This window comes from Balaenoptera borealis (assembly GCF_965194805.1).
Source record: "Balaenoptera borealis genome assembly, chromosome: 14".
Classification (NCBI taxonomy): Eukaryota; Metazoa; Chordata; class Mammalia; order Artiodactyla; family Balaenopteridae; genus Balaenoptera; species Balaenoptera borealis.
In genome coordinates this window covers 13,849,181-13,873,253 of record NC_138875.1, presented here as the reverse complement: position 1 = coordinate 13,873,253, position 24,073 = coordinate 13,849,181, and the positions used below count along the sequence as shown (strand labels likewise).

At 42.5% G+C, this 24,073-nt stretch overlaps 1 protein-coding gene and 1 long non-coding RNA gene across 4 annotated transcripts in view; one reads left to right on the top strand and one right to left on the bottom strand.

The window, feature by feature from the left end:
• The window catches only part of CDH20 (cadherin 20), a 217,199-nt gene extending 198,399 nt beyond the window's left edge, over positions 1–18,800 (top strand). For all 3 annotated transcript variants that reach the window (XM_082352984.1, XM_082352982.1, XM_082352983.1), the window contains one exon: positions 550–18,800. In XM_082352984.1, the coding sequence (XP_082209110.1) occupies positions 550–1,055 (506 nt within the window). In that variant the 3' untranslated portion in view covers positions 1,056–18,800. The remainder of the gene's footprint in view (positions 1–549) is intronic.
• Positions 1–24,073, bottom strand: part of LOC309610318 — a 382,265-nt gene that overhangs the window by 312,311 nt on the left and 45,881 nt on the right. The gene's annotated exons all lie outside the window — the stretch shown is intronic.

Here is a 24,073-nt window from a genome sequence, read left to right as displayed (position 1 = left end):
CTAAGTGGACCCCAGTAATTCAAACCCATGTTGTTCCAGGGTCCACTGTATATTTACAAAGTAGGATCCTATTGAGAGCCTGATGTAAAAAAGCAGGATTCCACCTACAGAGTAAGGTTTTCACATTATAATAGAGAAACACGTATTCGTCCTTACGTAGTCAGAAAACATGATCTGATCCTTAGCATATACTCCACGGCGGGCCACAGGGCTTCGTGCTTTGTTAATGAGATGTTACACTGGGTGGCTGGGTGTACAAACGCACACACATTTCAAAGCGATAAGGTGTGTGCAGAGCCTCTACACGCAACTTCTACTTAAACCACGTGGAAACATGTCACGTAGGGTTCACTCGCCCACAGACTCTCCATCCAGCAGTGCAGGAAGAGTGAGAACAGGGTAGACCCTGTGAGGTCACATAGCCAAACACTGCCCCTGCGCTCCCCACCCAGACAGCCCTTCCCCTACCTGTGCTACTCAAGAGCTCCGGTCTCGGCCCACACGGCCGGGGCTCTTCCGCCAACACCCGGTCCTCTGTGTTCCCGGCAGTGCTGGTGCTGCTCATCCTGTCCATGCGGAGGCACCGGAAGCAGCCGTACATCATCGACGACGAGGAGAACATCCACGAGAACATCGTCCGCTACGACGACGAGGGCGGCGGCGAGGAGGACACCGAGGCCTTCGACATCGCGGCCATGTGGAACCCCCGGGAGGCGCAGGTGGGCGGCGCCTCCAAGACGCGGCAGGACATGCTGCCCGAGATCGAGAGCCTCTCCCGCTACGTGCCTCAGACGTGCGCCGTCAACAGCACCGTCCACAGCTACGTCCTGGCCAAACTCTACGAGGCCGACATGGACCTGTGGGCCGCGCCCTTCGACTCCCTGCAGACGTACATGTTCGAGGGGGACGGCTCGGTCGCCGGGTCTCTGAGCTCCCTGCAGTCGGCCGCTTCAGACTCGGAGCAGAGCTTCGACTTCCTGACGGACTGGGGGCCCCGCTTCCGGAAGCTGGCGGAGCTCTACGGGGCGTCGGAGGGGCCCACGCCCCTGTGGTGACGGAAGCCGGGAGGCCGGCGCGCGGCCAAACCCGGCCGTTCTGGGGCGGAGGCTTCGCGGAAGAGGCGCCGCCAACCGCAAGAGCAAGACTGTGCTGGAGAGTGAGGTTGCGGGGGGAGCGGGCGAGCAGAGCTCTCTCTGGATCAGCTTTACTTGGTTAGATTAAGTTAAATAATCAAAAGGAAACACAGGAAGAGGGGGGCAGAATCTCCAATGACCTTTTCTTCTTTTTTAATTTTTGTGATACTGTATTCAAAGGTGTGGATTCCACGGTTAAGTATGGCGGGCTTGACTTTTCTCCGCTGTTCACTTGGTCATTTTGCCACCTCAGAGAGGCTGTGCTTTTCAGTGCAGAGGTGGCAGTTGAAAGCAAATAGAAAGTTCTACTCTCCTATCCGTTTTTTGTTTTGTTTTATTTTTAATCATGTTTATTCGCCACTTAAAAGTTTTGCTGGCTCATCACACTGCACAAACCAACCCCCATAAAAGAACACTGAAAAATTATTCCTCGGTGAAATTAACCTACTTGTTCTGGGATGGATGCAATTTCTTTTAATCCTTTTAAAACAAGGTTAAGGCCTAATTGACCTTGCATGGGGGGTGGGCAGGGGGGTGGGAGAAGGAAGAGGCATTGACTTTAAGCTCAAGTTTAATGGCTGAACCAAGAGTTGTTGGCATTACAACAAATCCACCTCCATGGAGTTAGAGTGCTCTTTAACTGTGCCCCTGCAAAATTATTCAGAAGGAAACCAGAAAACCTGCCTCTTTTGCACTGTAGACGTCTCTTCCATGTGCCAAATGTGAAGATTAGATTCTACAAATGAAAGCCAAATAAAAAGAAGTATCTGATAAAAGCATGGGTTAGAGGGCTTTCCTAATCTGTGTGAGGTCAATTCAAGGGATGTTTACATACTGTAGATAACCTACTTGAACACAAATCAGTATTATAGAGAATAAATGGATGTAAGAAAATTACATATATAAGTTTTGTATATTTGTTAATAATTTTGGTAATAAATATGATGTACTGCATCTCAGTACCTTAGCACCTCTTTTAATAAAAGTTAAATAGAAGGGAAAGTCTATTGCACATGTGTTTAATTGCTGAGCAGGTAAGAGATGGTTTTGTGATCCTGACCTAGTCTCAGGTTCTTGGGGCTGGGGCTCATTCATCAAACAAAGACAACAGCACAGAAGTATGAGGCTGTGCATTCTATTTCGGTCACTGATCAGATGAACGTATGGTTTAAACTGTAAAGCTGTAAAGCTTTTCATAAATATTCTTCATTTCCCCATCCCTTAAAAGAGCAAAGGATGGTTTGATAACATCAGCAATACAATAGTGAGTTTAGCCGATATTTTTTTTTTGTTTTGTGAGAGTGTATTGCACACAGCCACCAATGAAGCAGGCCACTGTGCTACTTTCATCTCTGTTCTGTTGGCAAATCAAATATGTACCAAAAATATGTACAAATATGTACATCTTGTCAATATTGGATGAGCTCACAGAACACTGGGGCCATATTTTATTCATGTTTCCTTTCCCCACAGTAGCTAAGAGTGGGTACTTAATAAGTGCTTAATGGGTACATGATGGAAGGGATCTCTTTCTTTGACATCGTATTATTAAAGGATATTTTACACAGTTATCCTCACCATTGGGAACAAATTGTGAACAAAATAGTTTTCTGAGTGTCTTGGTTAAAGGTTCTCAAATTTTAATGTGTGTCAGAATCACTTGGAACAGAATCACTTGTTAAACTATAGCTTGTTGGGCCTTTACCCACAAAGTTTCTACTTCAGTTGATCTGGGGCAATTTGCATTTCTAACAGGTTCCTGGGTGACGCTGATGCTGCTGGTCCAGGGACCACACTTTGAGAACCTTTGGCATATGGTCACGCTTTCTCAAATATAGAAAGATTAGATTGCATTGGGGCCTACCCCGTCAGTAGAATAGTATTGTGAATCTCTTTTCCAGTAAAAAGGAGAGTTTGGCAGAAATATGTGAGAAGGCTAATGGATGTCTGGGAACCAGCAGGATGTGCTTCACGCTTTATTACATGGTACACTAACAGCCAGGCAAGTTCTCATCTTCAACCTTCAGCATACTAACCCTTTCCTCCATGAAAGGCAGCTCTCATACATGCTCTTTGAGGGTAAAGTGTGATGTAAAAATAAATAAACTTAGCAAAGAAAAACGTGAACTTGAGTCCAAACTAGGCTTTACAACATACCAGTTATGTGAATGTGGGCAAATTAACCATTATAACATTCTTCTTTTCTATCACTAGCCCTGAGGATAATTTTTTGACTAGCTCACTCTGTGTTGCTTGTTTTAAAAACTGGGAACAGCTGTTATCCTAACCACAGGGGATTATCATGCCCCACATCCTGCAAATGTGGTCCCCCATGATACTGGGCATGAAGTGATTAAGCAGAATCTCCTGGAGCTTCTGCTCCCTGGGAAGATGTTTAATGGTGTGATACAGGAAGTGTGAGAGAAGCACAGAATAGGAGATCCATTTCAACTCACACTCTAAGCTTAATAGAGACTCTTCCCTCCAAATGAGTTTTAGAATTCCCTTTCCACCGCCACAGTTTACCACAAATGCTGGTTCATTTGAAAATAAAACATCATTACCACCAGACAGAATGCAGTGTGATCAGGTTAAAAAAGAGAGCTGTAAAATTATCCAGCCATTTATTTGTAAACAGGTAAAGCAGCTAGCCTTTAATTTATATGTTAGAGGGAAAAGGAACATCTGTGGAAATCAATTGATAAGACTCTGTCTGGAACTGTATTCTGAACAAGAACACAAGCAAAGATAAAGATTAGCAATGAATTTTCTAAATCATAAAAGCAGAATATCCCAACATGGCAGATAGCAAAGGCAAAGAAGGGAGTAGTTTGCACAAGAAAGAATCTATAAATCCTGAAAACAAATTCAAACAAGCCAAAATCACTACAGGCACATTGACTATGCATTGTTACTAGTTTACTAGTGATCGAGAGCTAAACCTTGATGTCAGAATTCCCAGTATTTCCTTTCTAACGCTGGAAATACATGAGCACAGGATACACTTTGCAAGCAGTTCTTTTCGCAGATGGACTCATTCTCAAATCCATTTGTCATCTTCATAATAAGGAACTTTCAAGATATTTTTATGTGTAAATACCTGGATTTGGGAGGCTTCTGCTTGATCCTGAGGGTCAAGGTTCTGGTACAGGGAATGGACAAAATTAGATCAAGGAAACTTCTTTTTAAAATGACCTACTAATGAGACATATCTGTTTCTTATGATTTATGTTGTGCAAAAATTGTGAGTACTAATTTATAGTATCTGTAATTAACTACAACATCAACCAAAAACACAATTTTTCCTAAATCTTTTCTCCTGGGACGGGAAGCTGGCAAATCCTACCCCATGTGTTTGTCCATACTCCTGGTTTGTAAGGATTCCAGATGACTGATGACGAGGCTGTTTCTTCCACTCCAACATTTTAGCCACTGAGGCCACCTTCCTGGTACCCATGATGACAAGGGCTACTTTCCATCCCAGAAAACCTTAGACCACTTCTCTGAGAGGACACACTTCCAAAAGCTAGTAAAACTACCTATGAGTCTTTTCTTATTTTTCAGGAAGTTTGGATACTAGCTTTTCTTTTATTATTTCCACTTCTTCCCCTTCTTCATATCAACTGTTTTACCACCATTGCTGCATAAGAAGACACTAAACTTAGTGGTGTAAAACGACAATCTTTTTTTTATTTTTCTGTTTTTTGTTTTGTTTTGTTTTGGCTGCTTTGGGTCTTCATTGTTGCACGCAGGCTTTCTCTAGTTGCGGCGAGTGGGGGCTGCTCTTCATTGCGGTGCGCGGGCTTCTCACTGTGGTGGCTTCTCTTGTTGCGGAGCATGGGCTCTAGGCACACAGGCTTCAGTAGTTGTGGCTCGTGGGCTCTAGAGCGCAGGCTCAGTAGTTGTCGCGCACGGGCTTAGTTGTTCTGCAGCATGTGGGATCTTCCCAGACCAGGGCTCGAACCCGTGTCCCCTGCATTGGCAGGCGGATTCTTAACCACTGCAGCACCAGGGAAGTCCCCAATCAGCTATATTGTCTTTCCCTTTTTTCTACTCTGCCTCCTTCTTCTATTCCAGGAATCACTTTGGATTCCATTCACCATTTCTTTTCTCTCTTCCATTCCCCCTCCTCTCTATAGAATACATTCTTGTTTATAGGTATATTATTCTCCAAAATTCAGTTTTATCCCTACCATGCAGTACTTTCAGAAATAAATGAATATTTTATGAGAATACTTAGCAAAATATCTGATATATAAAAGGCACACAATATATTTTTATTGAAGTATAATTAATACACAATAAACTGCAGGTAAAGCATATTATTTAATGTTTTGACATATGTATACACCCATGAAGCCATCATCCCAATCAAGATAGTAAATATATCTGTTACCCTCAAGAGTTTTCTCATACCCTACTGTAATACCTCTCTCCCATCCCTGCCAACCACCTCCCCCAACTGCAAGCAACCACCAATGTGCCTTCTATCACTGTAGATTTGTTTACATTTTCTAGAGTTTTATATAAATGTAATCATACAGAGTCTACTCTTTTGTGTGTGTGGAGGATGGGGTCTGGCTTCTTTCACTCAGCATTATTAGTTTGAGTATCATACATGCCACTGTGTATATCAACAGTTCATTGCTTTTTGTTGATAAGCAGTATTCCATTGTGTAGATAAACCACAATTTGTTTATTCATTCATGTATTAGTTTGCTCATGCTGCCAAAATAAAATACCATAAATTGGGCAGCTTAAATAACAAAAATTTATTTTCTTTTAGTTCTGGAAGCTGGAAGCCCAAGATCAGGATACCAGTATGGTCAGATTCCAGTGAGGACTCGCTTCCTGGTTTTCAAATGGCCACTTTCTCATTGTATCCTCACATGGTGGCAGGAGCAAGTGAGCTCTCTGGTGTCTGTTCTTATAAGGACACTAATCATATCAGATTAGTGCCCCAGCCATGTAACCTCATTGAACCTTAGTTAATTACTTCCTTACTCCAAATACAGTCACATTAGAGGTTAGGGCTTCAGCATATGAATTTGGGGCATGGAGGGGGACACAATTCAGTCCATAACAATTCATATGTTGATGGACATTTTGATTGTTTGCAGCTTTTGGCTGTTACAAGTTAGGCTGCTAAGAACACTTGCATGTGAGTCTTTGTATGGACATATATTTTCTTTTCCCTTGGATAAATGCTTAGGAGTGGAATGGCTGGAGTCATATGGTAGGTATATGTTTTCAGTTCTTGTTTTGGTTTTCTTAAACTGCTAAACTATTTTCCAAAGTCTTTTTACCATTTCTAATTCCCACCGGCAGTATATGAGGGTTCCATTTCCTCTTCACCTTCACCAATACTTGGTATGGGCTGGGTTTTTTTCATTTTTGTCATTGTAATAGGAATGTTGTAGTATCTCGCTGTGGTTTTAGTTTGTAATATCCTAATGACTAATAATGCTGAGCATCTTTTCACATGCTTATTTGCTATCCACATATCTTCTTTGGTGGAGTACCCAGAGGTATTTGCCCATTTTTAATTGCTTCATTATTGTTGAGTTTTGAGATTTCTTTTTATTTCCTGGATATGAGTCTTTATCAGGTACAGACTTTGTAAAGATTTTTATTCCAGTCTGTGGCTTGTCTTTTCATTCCCTTAACAATGTCTTTTGAAGGGCAGGAGTTTTTTTATTTTGATGAAATCCCAATTCATCAATTTGTTCTCTTGTAGATTGTGCTTTCAGTGTCATTTCTAAAAAAATCTTTGCCTACCCAAGGTCACAAATGTTTTCTTCCATGTTTTTTTTCTAGAACTTTTGTGGTTTTAGGTTTTACATTAGGTCTATAATTCATTTGGGATTTATCTTTGTAGATTTTTAGGTATGAACTGAAGCTCTGTTTTTCTTTTCCCTTTTGGCATATGGATATCCAATTGTTCTAGAACCATTTAGTGAAAAAAGCTGTCAATTTTTTTACTGCATTGCCTTTGTTGTGAGTTGAATTGTGTCTGCCACAAAGATATGTTCAGGTCCTAACCCCCAGTACCTGTGAATGTGACCTTATTTGGAAATAGGATCTTTGTTTACAGATGTAATCAAATGGACTTGAGGTCATACTGGACCAATGATTGGTGTCTTTATAAGAAGAGAGAAATTTAGACACAGAAGCAGAGACACAGAGTGGAGAATGCCATGTGACAACTGAGGCAGACAATTGAAGAGATGCATCTACGAGCCAAGGAGTATTAAGGATTGTCAGCGACCACCAAAAGTTAGGGAGAGGCATGGGACAAATTCTCCCTCCAGAAGGTACCAACCCTGCCCACACTTTGAGTTCAGACTTCTAGCCTCCAGAAGTGTGAGAGAATACCTTTCTGTTGTTTAAACCACCCAATTTGTGATAATTTGTTCTGGCTGCCCTAGGAAACCAATAGAAGCCTTATATAATACATTTTTTAAGATCTATTTTAACATAAAAAATAACTCAGTATGAACCCTTTACGTGTCCTTGTCACTTTGGCTGGATCTACAACACATCCACACACCAGGTTGCTTATTAATTAATTAACTAATTAGTGTGTTCGTTTTGCAGGATCTTTTTTTATTTCGACTCAGCCTTTGCACATGGTTGGAGTGTATGGAGAGGGCTCTGAAGATGCCCTGCTCTCTGGCAGGTCTCAGGCAGCAGCAGAACTCTCCAGCTGACTTGGCAGCCTGCGAGCAGCTCTCACAGTTGCAGACAAGGGGGAGGGAAGAATGAACCACCAGATGGCTGAGAAGAGACACTTCCATTCATATGACCCCACTGATGTGGGCGGTGCAGAGAGGTTACAGAGAAAGCAGAGAAGGCAGGAGCTGCTGAAAACGGTGCTAAGTGCCCATTGGTCCTCAGGCAGCACAGCAAAAGGACAGCATTCAGAGAGGTGTCCCCCACTCGGCCGCAATACGGAGCATATGTACCCTTGGCATGACTCTGCAAGTGAAGAGCTGCACAGCAGAGTGAAAGAATTAACCTTCAAAGAGCAGGCTGCGTGGTTTCCTTCTGTCTCTTGTACTTGATATTCCCCTGCTGCCCCAGGAAACTGATGTAATCCTCTGTGTTTCCCTGCCAGGCCCATATGCAGTGAAATTCACTCATCCTAATTGCTAGTCTTCACTAGCCTCCTGGGGGAGGGCGGGGCACCAACGGTCTGCCCCCGTGTTTACCTCCAGGACTGGCTTCATCAACCTCAAATTTGTACATTTGCCAATGACTTCTTGGGACTGTGGCTATTGGGCCATATGATGGTTGGTGTGAGATGAGATTCTTAAATGCAGGGCATTACCTGAGGATGAATATTAGTTACACCCAAGAGGGGACTCAGGGCCTCATCAGCATGCTCCAGGCGGACGTCACTGCTGCTGAGCTGAAGCAAAGGGAAGGGGAAGGTCATGGCCGACTATTTAGCACCTACTGTATGCCGGCACAGTGCCAGGTGCTTTTACATTAATGATCATGTTGAAAACATGAGCAAAGCACAGACCTAAAACCAGAAAAGAACACAGAGCCATTTGTGAAACACTCACCTCAGATGTTGATACCATTGGCTCCTCTGGGAGCTATAACATGTAAGGAGCTCTGCACACATCCTTCACCATTGATTGTTGATATCCCGTCTACATCTTAAACCCTAGAGAACTGAATACTGGCCTTCACAGTGGGCAGTGAAACCAGGTAAGGACAGCTGACAAGCATCATCTGAGAAATAGGGAGTGATCATGCTTTTGAAATTCAGTCCTATGTTCTTTCTGGAAACTATGTATATTTCACTATTATGGGAAGATTTTTTAAAAATAGATGTCATTGGAGAGGACTTCATTATCAGGAACCTTACATAACCCAGGTTAATCTCCTCTCAAAGGAGCAGGAGGCTATTTCTGGAGAACACTGGCACACTGCCATATTTACAGTGTGTCCCTTACCTACAAACTGGGTACAAATTCTCTGTAAACTCCAAGCCACTTATCACATCCAGATTCCCACATGGATCTAAGCATATGCCATGTACACCTCAGGCACAATGGGCAAACAGATTATTTATGGGACCTGGCAGAGATATCTTGATCAGGGTTTTTAGTCACAGTCTCGGTGACAGCATCCACTGTGACAGTGAGCAGGTAAAGTGAATAATAATATATCCATCTTGGAAGGTCAGTTCCTGCTCATACTTCTAATTATTAAGTACATGATTGAGAGCCTCTCCGTAGCTTAGTTTCCTACTGTGAAGGTAGGCTGTTCATTATTCAAAGTTGTTCTTTTGTTGCAGATGTAGAATAGAAAAAGTGGCAATTGCTCCAATGCAATCCTTTTATTTTGAAGAAAAAAAAAAAAAGGCACAGATTTTTGACTTCTTGAAATGGAAGGCTAGAGCTTATTTTTTCTCCTTCCGTTTCAGTGCCTTCCTCACTGAGTCCATCAGTAAATCTTAAGGCTCCATTAAAATATAACTTGATTAGGGATCATCCTTTAGCATCATCCTAGTTGGTTTGTTTCCCTCCTGACTAAACACCTTCCTTTGAAGGAAAAGGAAATGATGCAACCTTCTCATTTTATCTCAAAGAGAAAAAACAAAAAGACACTTGAAGCTGCAGAAATAGGAACTTAACAGCGTAGACAGAAATCTCTTCTATAGGGTCCCTCTAGCCAAAAGTAGACTAGATTTAAAAATGCCAAAACAGGAGAAATGTGATCATCTAAATGAGGTTCACATTAATTCTATTACTTGGTCATCTTTGGCCAAGTTTTCTAATAAAGCCTAAATAGATAAACTAGATAAATAGCAAGCTTAAGTAGATAGGTTATTTTTATAACTTCTATATTAACTAGCACACTTGGGAGCCTAAATTATTGAATACTGATCATAAGACTATTCAAGGATGACCATACATCCTTTATCGTTCTGTTCTAAGTCTTTGCTTATAAATGGCATTATTACACATGGCCGCATTCTAAGAGTTTGCTCAGCATTGTATTCAGTTGTTTGGCCAAAGTTCCATCCTGCAGGGGAGAATTCCCCCTCTCCCAAACTGAAAAGAATGGTAATATCAATGGGTAATAACTCTGGAGCTGAAGAAATGTGCATCTCAATGTGGTAGACGTTGGGGCAGGTCACAAATATTCCAACTACCCTCCATCTAGGTACACATGGGTCCGAACTTCTCCATCAGGTTATCGTTGTGTCCGACCATGTGACTGCACTGAGCTAAGGAAACATGAGCAGGAGCCTTGACAGCCAATGTGAGATTTGCTGGTTCCTTGCCCCTTCCTGCTGCAGTGATCTTTGAAGTCTGTGCCAAAAGGAACCTCTTTCTGCCTAGGTCTGAGTGACCGTATTAAGTAGGGTCCTCCTGCTGGCCTGTAGCCTGAGCTGAAATGAGAGCTGTCACAGGACAGACACACCAACTTTCACAGTGTTAAGTCACTGAGATTTTGGAGTTACTTATTACCCCAGTATAATTTTGCCTATCCAGGCTAATACGACAATGACGAAAACTGTTAACTTCCCTTAAGAAGAGGAATTAACCAACTGGTATGACTGGTATGCATGATGACTACTGATGCCTCCTCCAAAATACATGTGCCCTGGTTGTTTTTTACCGTGAGTAAGAGTGGATTTTGTTGACCAATTCATCTTTTTTCCATCTCTTCTCAAAATTAACAGCACACATTTTCAAGATTAAAGAATAAAACAGCACTGTGCCCATAGATGGACACGCACAGAGGGAATGTAGCCATGTGACAATGGACACAGAGATCGGATCACGCAGCTACAGGCCAAGGAACGCCAAGTGATGTCGGCAACCCCTGGAAGCTGGGAGACGAGCATGAGTAGATACTGCCTCTGGACCCCCAAGAAGGAGCCAGCCCTGCTGCCACCTTGATTTGGGACTTCCGGCCTCCAGAACCATGAAAGGTTAAAGTCCTGATGTTTTATGTCACCCAGTTTTTGGTACTTTGTTACGGCAACACTAGGAAACTACTACAGTGACTTTTAACTATACTTTCTACCATTCCTCAGCCTGCCTGACGTTTTTACCATGAGTCTTCACATGATGACCTGCACATTCCTGCATTTTAAACCTCCATGCTTTCTGAGACTCTTTCTGAGTTGAGTAAAATAGGTACAGGGCCTAAACTCTTCTTTAGCCAAATAATCCCTACCAAGATCAGAAGCAATATCTTGTTAATCTTCTCCCTCTCTCTTTTTTTTTTCTCATATTCACTTGTTTGTTTTATTTTTCCTATTCCACATATAAGTGAAAACATACAGTATTTGTCCTTCTCTGTCTGACTTACTTCACTAAGCGTAATACCCTCCAGGTCCATCCATGTTGTTGCAAATGGCAAAATTTCATTATTTTTTTATGGCTGAGTAATATTCCATTATATATATCACATCTCTTTATCCATTCATCTGTTGATGAACACTTAGGTTGCTTCCAGGTCTTGACTATTATAAATAACGCTCCTATGAATATTGGGGTGCAGGTATCTTTTCAAATTAGTGTTTTTGTTTTCTTCAGATATATACCCAGGAGTGGAATTCCTGTATCCTATGGTAGATTTATTTTTAATGTTTTGAGGAAGCTCCATACTCTTCTGCATAGTGGCTGTACCAGTTTACATTCCCACCAACAGTGCATGAAGGTTTCCTTTTCTCCACATCCTCGCCAACATTTATTATTTGTTGTCTTTTTGATGATAACCATTGTGACAGGTGTGAGGTGATGTCTCATTGTGGGTTTGATTTGCATTTCCCTGATGATTAGCCATGTTGAGCATCTTTTCATTTGCCTGTTGGCCATCTGTATATCTTCTTAGGAAAAATGTCCATTCAGGTCTTCTGCCCATTTTTAAATCAGGCCGTTTGTGTTTTTGATATTGAGTTGTATGAGCTGTGAATGAGCTGCCTATATATGTTGAATATTAGCCACTTATCAGACATATTATTTGCAAACATCTTCTCCCATTCAGTAAGTTGTCTTTCCGTTTTGTTGATGTTTTCCTTCGATGTGCAAAAGCTTTTAATTTTAATTCGGTCCCATTTGTTTATTTTTGCTTTTGTTCTTTTTTATCGTTTTTTTTTTTAAACAACTTTATTGGAGTATAATTGCTTTACAATGTTGTATTACTTTATGCTGTATAATGAAGTGAATCAGTTATATGTATACGTATATCCCCGTATCCCTTCCCTCTTGTATCTCCCTCCCACCCTCCCTGTACCACCCCTCTAGGTGGTCACAAAGCACCCAGCTGATCTCCCTGTGCTATGCGGCTGCTTCCCACTAGCTATCTATTTTACATTTGGTAGTGTATATATGTCCATGCCACTCTCTCACTTTGTCCCAGCTTACACTTCCCCCTCTCCGTGTCCTCAAGTCCATTCTCTACATCTGCTTCTTTATTCCTGTCCTGCCCCTAGGTTCATCAGAACCTTTTTTTTCTTTTAGATTCCATATATATGTGTTGGAATACGATATTTGTTTTTCTCTTTCTGACTTACTTCACTCTGTGTGACAGACTCTAGGTCCATCCACGTCACTACAAATAACTCAATTTCGTTTCTTTTTATAGCTGAGTAATATTCCATTGTATATATGTGCCACATCTTTATCTATTCATCTGTCGATGGACACGTAGGTTGCTTCCATGTCCTGGCTATTGTAAATAGTGCTGCAATGAACACTGTGGTACATGACTCTTTTTGAATTATGGTTTTCGCAGGGTATATGCCCAGTAGTGGGATTGCTGGGTCTTTATGGTAGTTCTAGTTTTAGTTTTTTAAGGAACCTCCATACTGTTCTCCATAGTGGCTGTATCAATTTACATTCCCACCAACAGTGCAAGAGGGTTCCCTTTTCTCCACACCCTCTCCAGCATTTATTGTTTGTACATTTTTTAATGATTGATAGCCATTCTGACTGGTGTGAGGTGGTACCTCATTGTAGTTTTGATTTGATTTTCTCTAATGATTAGTGATGTTGAACATTCTTTCATGTGTTTGTTGGCGATCTGTATAACTTCCTTGGAGAAATCTCTATTTAGGTTTTCTGCCCATTTTTGGATTGGGTTGTTTGTGTTTTTGATATTGAGCTGCATAAGCTGCTTGTATATTTTGGAGATTAATCCTTTGTCAGTTGCTTCATTTGCAAATATTTTCTCCATTCTGAGGGTTGTCTTTTCGTCTTGTTTATGCTTTCCTTTGCTATGCAAAGGCTTTTAAGTTTCATTAGGTCCCATTTGTTTATTTTTGTTTTTATTTCCATTTCTCTAGGAGGTGGGTCAAAAAGGATCTTGTTGTGATTTATGTCATAGAGTGTTCTGCCTATATTTTCCTCTAACAGTTTGATAGTGTCTGGCCTTACATACAGGTCTTTAATCCATTTTGAGTTTATTTTTGTGTATGGTGTTAGGGAGTCTTCTAATATCATTCTTTTACATGTAGCTGTCCAGTTTTCCCAGCACCATTTATTGAAGAGGCTGTCTTTTCTCCATTGTACATTCTTGCCTCCTTTACCAAAGATAAGGTGACCACATGAGCGTGGGATTATCTCTGGGCTTTCTATCCTGTTTCATTGATCTATACTTCTGGTTTTGTGCCAGTACCATACTGTCTTGATTACTGTAGCTTTGTAACATAGAGTGAAGTCAGGGAGCCTGATTCTTCCAGCTCCGTTTTTCGTTCTCAAGATTGCTTTGGCTACTCAGGGTCTTTTGTGTCTCCATACAAATTTTAAGATTTTTTTTTCTAGTTTTGTGAAAAATGCCATTGGTTGTTTGATAGGAATTGTATTGAATCTGTAGATTGCTTTGGGTAGTATAGTCATTTTCACAATGTTGATTCTTCCAATCCAAGGACATGGTATATCTCTCCATCTGTTTGTATCAGCTTTAATTTCTTTCATCGGTGTCTTATAGTTTTCTGCATACAGGTCTTTTGTCTCCTTAGGTAGGCTTATTTCTAGGTATTTTATTCTTTTTGTTGCAATGGTAAATGGGAGTGTTTCCTTAATTTCACCTTCAGATTTTTCATCATTAGTGTATAGGAATGCAAGAGATTTCTGTGCATTAATTTTGTATCCTGGTACTTTACCAAATTCATTGATTAGTTCTAGTAGTTTTCTGGTAGCATCATTAGGATTCTCGATGTATAGTATCATGTCATATGCAAACAGTGACAGCTTTACTTCTTTTCTGATTTGGATTCCTTTTATTTCTTTTTCTTCTCTGATTACTGTGGCTAAAGCTTCCAAAACTATGTTGAATAATAGTGGTGAGAGTGGACAACCTTGTCTTGTTCCTGATCTTAGAGGAAATGGTTTCAGTTTTTCACCATTGAGGACGATGTTGGCTGTGGGTTTGTCATATATGGCCTTTATTATGTTGAGGTAAGTTCTCTCTATGCCTACTTTCTGGAGGGTTTTTATCATAAATGGGTGGTGAATTTTGTCGAAAGCTTTCTCTGCATCTATTGAGATGATCATATGGTTTTTCTCCTTCTATTTGTTAACATGGTGTATCACATTGATTGATTTGTGTATATTGAAGAATCCTTGCATTCCTGGATAAACCCCACTTGATCATGGCGTATGATCCTTTTAATGTGCTGTTGGATTCTGTTTGCTAGTATTTTGTTGAGGATTTTTGCATCTCTGTTCATCAGTGATATTGGCCTGTAGTTTTCTTTCTTTGTGACATCTTTGTCTGGTTTTGGTATCAGGGTGATGGTGCCCTCATAGAATGAGTTTGGGAGTGTTCCTCCATCTGCTATATTTTGGAAGAGTTTGAGAAGGATAGGTGTTACCTCTTCTCTAAATGTTTGATCGAATTCGCCTGTGAAGCCATCTGGTCCTGGGCTTTTTTTTGTTGGAAGATTTTTAATCACGGTTTCAATTTCAGTGCTTCTGATTGGTGTGTTCATATTTTCTATTTCTTCCTGGTTCAGTCTCAGTAGGTTATGCGTTTCTAAGTATTTGTCCATTTCTTCCAGGTTGTCCATTTTATTGGCAGATAGTTGCTTGTAGTAATCTCTCATGATCCTTTGTATTTCTGCAGTGTCAGTTGTTACTTCTCCTTTTTCATTTCTAATTCTGTTGATTTCAATCTTTTCCTTATTTTCTTGATGAGTCTGGCTAATGGTTTATCAATTTTGTTTATCTTCTCAAACAACCAGCTTTTGGTTTTATTGATCCTTGCTATTGTTTCCTTCATTTCTTTTTCATTTATTTCTGATCTGATTTTTATGATTTCTTTCCTTCTGCTAACTTTGGGGGTTTTTTGTTCTTCTTTCTCTAATTGCTTTAGGTGTAAGGTTAGGTTGTTTATTTGAGATTTTTCTTGTTCCTTGTGGTAGGATTGTATTGCTATAAACTTCCCTCTTAGAACTGCTTTTACTGCATCCCATAGGTTTTGCGTCATCGTGTTTTCATTGTCATTTGTTTCTAGGTATTTTTTGATTTCTTCTTTGATTTCTTCAGTGATCTCTTGGTTATTTAGTAGTGTACTGTTTAGCCTCCACGTGTTTGTATTTTTTACAGGTTTTTTTTTCCTCTAACTGATATCTAGTCTCATAGCGTTGTGGTCGGAAAAGATACTTGATACAATTTCAATTTTCTTAAATTTAGCAAGGCTTGATTTGTGACCCAAGATATGATCTATACTGGAGAATGTTCCATGAGCACTTGAGAAGAAAGTGTATTCTGTTGTTTTTGGATGGAATGTCTTATAAATATTAATTAAGTCCATCTTGTTTAATGTGTCATTTAAAGCTTGTGTTTCCTTATTTATTTTCATTTTGGATGATCTGTCCATTGGTGAAAGTGGGGTGTTAAAATCCCCTACTATGATTGTGTTACTGTCGATTTCCCCTTTTATGGCTGTTAGCATTTGCCGTATGTATTGAGGTGCTCCTATGTTGGGTGCATAAATATTTACAATTGTTATATATCCTTCTTGGATTGATCCCTTCGTCATTATGTAGTGTCCTTCTTTGTCTCTTGTAACAGTCTTTATTTTAAATATTTTGTCTGATATGAGAATTGCTACTCCAGCTTTCTTTTAATATTTTTTTTCTTTTTCTAAATTTTTTTTAAATTAATTTATTATTTATTTATTTATGTCTGTGTTGGTCTTCGTTTCTGTGCGAGGGCTTTCTCTAGTTGCGGCAAGTGGGGGCCACTCTTCATCACGGTGTGCGGGCCTCTCATTATCGCGGCCTCTCTTGTTGCGGAGCACAGGCTCCAAATACGCAGGCTCAGCAATTGTGGCTCATGGGCCCAGTTGCTCTGCGGTATGTGGGATCTTCCCAGACCAGGGCTCGAACCCGTGTCCCCTGCATTGGCAGGCAGACTCTCAACCACTGCGCCACCAGGGAAGCCCCTCCAGCTTTCTTTTGAGTTCCACTTATATGGAATATCTTTTTCCATCCCCTCACTTTCAGTCTGTATGTGTCCCTGGGTCTGAAGTGGGTCTCTTGTAGACAGCATATATGTGGGTCTTGTTTTTATATCCATTCAGCCACTCTATGTCTTTTGGTTGGAGCATTTAATCCATTTACATTTAAGGTAATTATCGATATGTATGTTCCTATTACCATTTTCTTAATTGTTTTGGGTTTGTTATTGTAGGTCTTTTCCTTCTCTTGTGTTTCCTGCCTAGAGAAGTTCCTTTAGTATTTGTTGTAAAGCTGGTTTGGTGGTGCTGAATTCTCTTAGCTTTTGCTTGTCTGTAAAGGTTTTAATTTCTCCGTCAAATCTGAATGAGAGCCTTGTTGGGTAGAGTAATCCTGGTTGTAGGTTTTTCCCTTTCATCACTTTAAATATGTCCTGCCATTCCCTTCTTGCTTGCAGAGTTTCTGCTGAAATATCAGCTGTTAACCTCATGGGGATTCCCTTTTGTGTTATTTGTTGCTTTTCCTTTGCTGCTTTTAATATTTTTTTCTTTGTATTTAATGTTTGATAGTTTGATTAATATGTGTCTTGGCGTGTTTCTCCTTGGATTTATCCTCTATGGGACGCTCTGTGTTTCCTGGACTTGATTGACTATTTCCTTTCCCATGTTAGGGGAGTTTTTGACTATAATCTCTTCAAATATTTTCTCAGACCCTTTCTTTTTGTCTTCTTCTTCTGGGACACCTATAATTCGAATGTTGGTGTGTTTAATGTTACCCCAGAGGTCTCGGAGACTGTCCTCAATTCTTTCCATTCTTTTTTCTTTATTCTGCTCTGCAGTAGTTATTTCCACTATTTTATCTTCCAGGTCACTTATCCATTCTTCTCCCTCAGTTATTCTGCTATTGATTCATTCTAGGGAATTTTTAATTTCATTAATGTGTTGTTCATCAGTTTGTTTGCTCTTTAGTTCTTCTAGGTCCTTGTTAAACATTTCTTGTATTTTCTCCATTCTATTTCCAAGATTTTGGATCATCTTTACTATCATTACTCTGAATTCTTTTTCAGGTAGACTGCCTATTTCCTCTTCATTTGTTTGGTCTGGTGGGTTTTTACTTTGCTCCTTCATCTGCTGCATATTTCTCTGTCTTCTCATTTTGCTTAACTTACTGTGTTTAGGGTCTCCTTTTTGCAGATGGCAGGTTCATAGTTCCTGTTGTTTTTGGTGTCTGCCCCCAGTGGGTAAGGTTGGTTCAGTGGCTTCTGCAGGCTTCCTGGTGGAGGGGACTGTTGCCTGTGTTCTGGTGGATGAGGCTGGATCTTGTCTTTCTGGTGGGCAGTGTCACGTCCAGTGGTGTGTTTTGGGGTATCTGTGAACTTAATATGATTTTAGGCAGCCTCTCTGCTAATAGGTGGGGTTGTGTTCCTGTCTTGCTAGTTGTTTGGCATGGGATGTCCAGCACTGTAGGTTGCTGGCCATTGGGTGGAGCTGAGTCTTAGCATTGAGACGGAGATCCCTGGGAGAGCTCTCACCAATTGATTTTCCACAGGGCCAGGACGTCTGTGGTGCTCCAATGTCCTGTACTCAGCTCTCCCGCTTCAGAGGCTCAGGCCTGATAGCAGGCCAGAGCACCAGGACCCTGTCAGCCACACGGCTCAGAAGAAAAGGGAGAACAAAAGAATGAAAATAAATAAATAAAAATATTAAAATAAAAAAGTAATAATAATAAAAAAAGAAGAGAGCAACCAAAGCAATAAACAAATCCACCAATGATAACAAGCGCTACAAACTATACTAAGATAAACGTAAAAATCAGAAACAAGTCAGTCACAGACAGCAAACTCCAAGTGTACAGTTGCTCCCAAAGTCCACTGCCTCAATTGTGGTATGACTCATGTATTCAGGTATTCCACAGATGCAGGGTACATCAAGTTGCTTGTGGGGATTTAATCTGCTGCTCCTGAGGCTGCAGGGAGAGATTTCCCTTTCTCTTCTTTGTTCGCACAGCTCCTGGGGTTCAGCTTTGGATTTGGCCCCGCCTCTGCATGTAGGTCGCCCACAGGCCTCTGTTCCCACCCAGACAGGACAGGGTTAAAGCCGTGGCTGATTAGGGGGCTCTTGCTCATTCAGGCCGGGGGGAGGGAGGGGTACGGTAGTTATAATTGGAATGCGGGGTGAGCCTGCGGCGGCAGAGACCAGCATAACATTGCACCAGCCTGGGGCGTGCCATGTGTTCTCCTGGGGAAGTTGTCCCTGGATCACTGGACCCTGGCAGTGGCGGGCTGCACAGGTTCCCGGGAGGGGAGGTGTGGAGAGTGACTTGTGCTTGCACATAGGATTCTTGGTGGCTGCAGTAGCAGCCTTAGCATTTCATGCCCGTCTCTGGTGTCCGCGCTGATAGACGTGGCTCACGCCCATCTCTGGAGCTCGTTTAGGCAGTGCTCTGAATCCCCTCTCCTTGCGCACCCCGAAACAGTGGTCTCTTGCCTCTTCAGCAGGTCCAGACTTTTTCCCGGACTCCCTCTCGGCTCGCTGTGGTGCACTAACCCCTTCAGGCTGTGTTCACGCAGCCAACCCCAGTCCTCTCCCTGGGATCCGACCTCCGAAGCCCGAACCTCAGCTCCCAGCCCCCGCCCGCCCCGGCGGGGGAGCAGACAAGCCTCTCGGGCTGGTGAGTGCTGGTCGGCACAGACCCTCTGTGCGGGAATCTCTCCGCTTTGCCCTCCGCACCCCTGTGGCTGCGCTCTCCTCCGTGGCTCCAAAGCTGCCCCCCTCTGCCACCCGCAGTCTCCGCCCGCGAAGGGGCTTCCTAGTGTGTGGAAACCTTTCCTCCTTCACAGCTCCCTCCCATTGGTGCAGGTCCCGTCCCTATTCTTTTGTCTCTGTTTTTTCTTTTTTCTTTTACCCTACCCAGGTACCTGGGGATTTTCTTGCCTTTTGGGAAGTCTGAGGTCTTCTGCCAGCATTCAGTAGGTGTTCTGTAGAAGTTGTTCCACATGTAGATGTATTTTTGATGTATTTATGGGGAGGAAGGTGATCTCCACGTCTTATTCCTCCGCCACCTTGAAGATCCCCTGTCTTATTTATCTTCTAATCCCTCCTCTGACACCTTCTCAGAACTTGGCACAGCACCTGGCCCACAACAAGGCCTCCACAATATTTGTTTAAAAATGTATAGAGCAAACATTGGCTATTACTCCTTTTCTTTTTGCACCTCTCATCTCATACTAAGCAGTGATTTAGGAAAACTGAATTACTAAGTATGTGAGTGTTGGCTCACTTCATGGCCAATTACCTGACAATAAACTGGGTCACTCTGGTCGCCAATCAGTCCATCCATACATTGGTGCCAACTATGCCATGGTCCATTAATGTGATTCCCATCGATGATTACATCAGAGCAACCAAAGGAACAGTCAGCGACCAGAGCCAGACTTGGGGTGTTTGAAGTAATAGACCATCATTAATCAATGAAGACAAAACAAGAAACTTAAGACTTAAGTGGCAAAAATAAAAGTTAATCTGCAAAAGTGAGACTCCATGTGCATATAGCTGTGTCATCAATGACTGTGTACACATACCACATCCCTCAACAGAATTTCTATTTATTCATTTGCTATTCATCTCAATGAGTTGGCACCCAGGTAAGGTATCTGCTGGTTTCCACATATACTCGACTTTCTTTCCAAGCTTATGGCAAAGCCAATTTGCTCATTTTGGCTGGGAAAAAGTCCTAATTACCTAAGAACTAGCACATTTCAATCTCGTGAGGACTAAGTTTCACTGTATTAAAATGCAACCAAAACACAGATTTCTGTCTCACACACAGAGAAACCCAACTGAAGGTCTTCTCCCAAAATACTTAATGCCTGGGAGGTTCTCCAGTCAACTGTATCATTTGAAATCATATCCCTTACAGACAAATTAATCTTCCCGAGTTGTGGTGTTTGGGGGATGTTTTAATTAGCTCAGCTGCTTTATCATTCCTTTAAGTATCTGAAAGTATCTGTTAGCTTCCTACAGGTCTCAGGAAGATGGCCCCTTCCCTAGAGGTGGCTAGGAAATGTGTATTTGCTTTCAAAGTTCTATGGCTTTCTGAGACGAGCATTTCATCTTGTTATTTCCTTTCCACCACTAATCATTAAATGTTGAAGGCCTTAGCTAATTCTGGGTGCCCTAATCCACCGTAAATCTGAAACAAGGGAAAATCAACTGAAAGCTAGCCCGTGGATTTTCCTATACCCGGAACAGGAAGAGACTGGTCATAAAGATAAAGTAGTTGACTGTTCACATTGGGTTCCAGAAAAGGTCTCTAACTTCTCAGCATTTCCCCTACAGGTCCTTTCTCAAAATGCAAATAACCTGAGGGAGATAAACCCTCTTTATCAAGACATTTTTTTTTTCCATTGCAGCATTGATCAGGGCACAGAAGTGATGGAAATTTTTGTAGAGCCAGGAAGAAAAGGGCTCTGATGGTGCCTGGGTCACATATCCAGAATATAGAGCCAGAGAGCACCCAAAGAGAGTAAAGACTCCTCAATCTCTGATGAGACAGAACACTGTGGTCCCTATTTCAGAAATAAGACAACTGAGTTCCTTAGAGTTAAGAGCGGTACCCCACTGAACAGCAAGAAAGCACTAGATGCTTGAAAAGTTTTATGAGTAGAGAACAGAAGAGAACAGAAAAGGGCAGTGGGAGGGTCAACTGTGCCTAGAATCGTCTCCACTATGTGAAAATGTTGGTGCCACGGGTGAAGGTGACACACTACGCCACCCCCAATTATGTCTCTGAAGAACTAGGACATGAAAGAGAGGGATTTGGAGAATTCCCTGGTGGTCCACTGGTTAGGACTCTGTGCTTTCACTGTCAAGGGCCCAGGTTCGATCCCTGGTTGGGGAACAAAGATCCCAGAAGCCACTCGGTGCAGCCAAAAAAAAAAAAGAGAGAGAGAGGGGTTTGCATGAGGGAGGGCATGCCTGGACCAGGAGGCATAGACGCAGGTGAGAACAGGGTAGGGAGTCAGGGCCGTGAGGGGCTCTGGATATCTGGCTGGGAAAGAGCAGAGACAAAGCTCACCTCCCCACTCTTTGGAAGCTGGCTCTCATGCTGATTTTATTTCCGCATTCAGGATAGAGCATTTGAGAGGAGTTGGGGGAGAGAATGGCCAGCAGGAAGTCAAAACAGGGTATAAAGTGAGCAAAGCCAAAGATTATCCATGTAAAATCCAGTGTTCCAAAGCCTCCACAGTAACGTTTCAGGTCAGAGATCCACAACTACCCCCTCATCCTGGTCCACATCGTGGTGGATATGGCCACGTGTCATTTAGGAGTCTATGTCCCTAAGTAACAGAAATGTGTACTAACAGTGACCTAAGCAAAGATTTCTTCTTCTCACAAACAAGAACTCCCATGTTGCCTCAGTGACTCAGTGCTGCCAAGGTCAATATTGCTACAATTATCAGGTTGCAAGATGGCAGCAGTAGCTCCAAGGATCAGATCTTGCACTGGTTCAAGGGCAGGAAGCCGAAGACAGGGCTAGGACAGGTTCTCTTCTGGACCTTCCTCTTACCAGGAAGGAAAAACCTTTCCTGGAATGTCCCAGCAGACTTCTTATAGTCTTGTTGATCTATACTAACTACATGCCTTCCCTTAGACTAAGGACTATGTCCGGATTACTTAAAGTTAAAGATGCCCATCTGATGTATAGATTTCTCCTGTTCCTTCCTATGGGCATGGAAGATGGGGGCAGTGCCTTTGGAGGCCTCTAGCATCCATTGTTGATGAGATCCAAGGGTAGACCTTGGATCAAGGGTAGACCTTGGATCAAGGGTAGAGCTGCTGGATCAGAGCAGAGCCCTCAAGACCAGCACAAGCAGGAGACGGCTGGGACTACAAGTGGAGGGCATCCACCCCACAAAGGCATCCTCTCTAAATTTAGAAGCAAGAACTAGCCTTCCCAGAGGCTCCTTTGAAACTGTTAAGAAATCATAATTAGACTTTGTACCTCTGCTAAGCCTTTCATCCCAGGAGCTTAGGGCACTTCCCTGCATGGTCTCATTAATCTTCACACCATTCAAGGCAGCCAGAATCTATTGTCATCTTTATTTTCAGGATGAAGGAACTGAAATGTAGGTACAGGTTAATGACTTGCCCGATGTCATATGTTCAATGAGTCACCACCAGCCCACTGGGGATAGGACCAAATTTGATGGGGAAAGATAGCTACCCCCAACTCACTGAGGACCCTGGGTGAGAACGTGGAGGTCATTTACTTACCCAGATGGCATGAGCCCTGAAAGGTAGCCTGATGAAGAATGTCAGAGCTCTGGGCAAAGAGGCAAGAGGAGCAAGTCTGAGCTGTGACTCACTGTCAGGCAACCTTGGGCAAGTCACTTGCACTTTCTGAACATTTTTCTTATTTAAAAATAAGGATTGTACCCTGGTGGTCCAGTGGTTAGGACTCCGTGGTCTCACTGCCGAAGGCCTGGGTTCAATCCCTGGTCGGGGAACCAAGATCCCACAAGCCACATGGTGCAGCCAATAAATAAATAAAATTTTAAAAACTAAAAATAAGGATAGTAACATTCACCCCATCTAATTCACTCAGCTGTTTCGAAGGCAAAAGGAATGTTTCAGATGAAACCACGTGAGCTAGGACATTGTGTAAAATCTAAGTCCACTGAGGGAGTTGGTAGAACCAACATTTAAAATCAGCCTGTGCTCTTGGCTCACCACGACCGACAATCCTAACTTGCAATCAGACAATTATACAGGACTCTCCCCAGATAACCAAGAAATTCCTTTCTGCCATTCGATGTGCTACGAGCCTATTTTCAGCACATACTGTATGGAGTATGCAATGCCCCACGCATGCCTAACTAGGATGTGACCTGTGTCCTCTAGGAAATACCGTCTGGAAGAGGAGGCAGGCAAATGAACCACTTACTTCACTGAGAGGCAAAATGAAATAACACTTATGACAGACAAGGAGGCGAAACAGGGGAGGGTGGTATCCAGAGAAGGTCTGGGTCAGCCAGTGGGCTGGGAGGAGGTAGAGTGGGGAGAAGGGGGACAAAAGCCGAAACAGGAAAAATCCTTAGCTTTTCTTTTCCTTCCCCAGCGTCCATCATTCTCCCGTCTGAGAAAGAGGAAGTCAAAGTGGTAGAGCAGCAGAGGTTGAAGGCTGGGTTTGCCTTGTTTCCATCCGCAGGAAAGGGCATTTGCAGAGAAAACATTTCCTCCCCGCGCCCTGGGCGCGTCTCTTTCTGCGGGAAGTCTTACTTTCGGCCACAGGAGGGCGCTTCTCCTCCTCCGTGGTCTCTTCACTGCGGTCGGCGCCGCCCCGCCTCCCAGCTACGTCCAGAGGACGCGGGCTGTGCTTCCAACACCTGCAGCCTAGAAGCACTGCACCGGCAGGTGGGGAGCCTGGAAGACGGGGTCACAGCACGCCCAACTTCCAACATTTTATCTCTTTCAGACAAGCCAGGATAGATGTTCAAAAACAA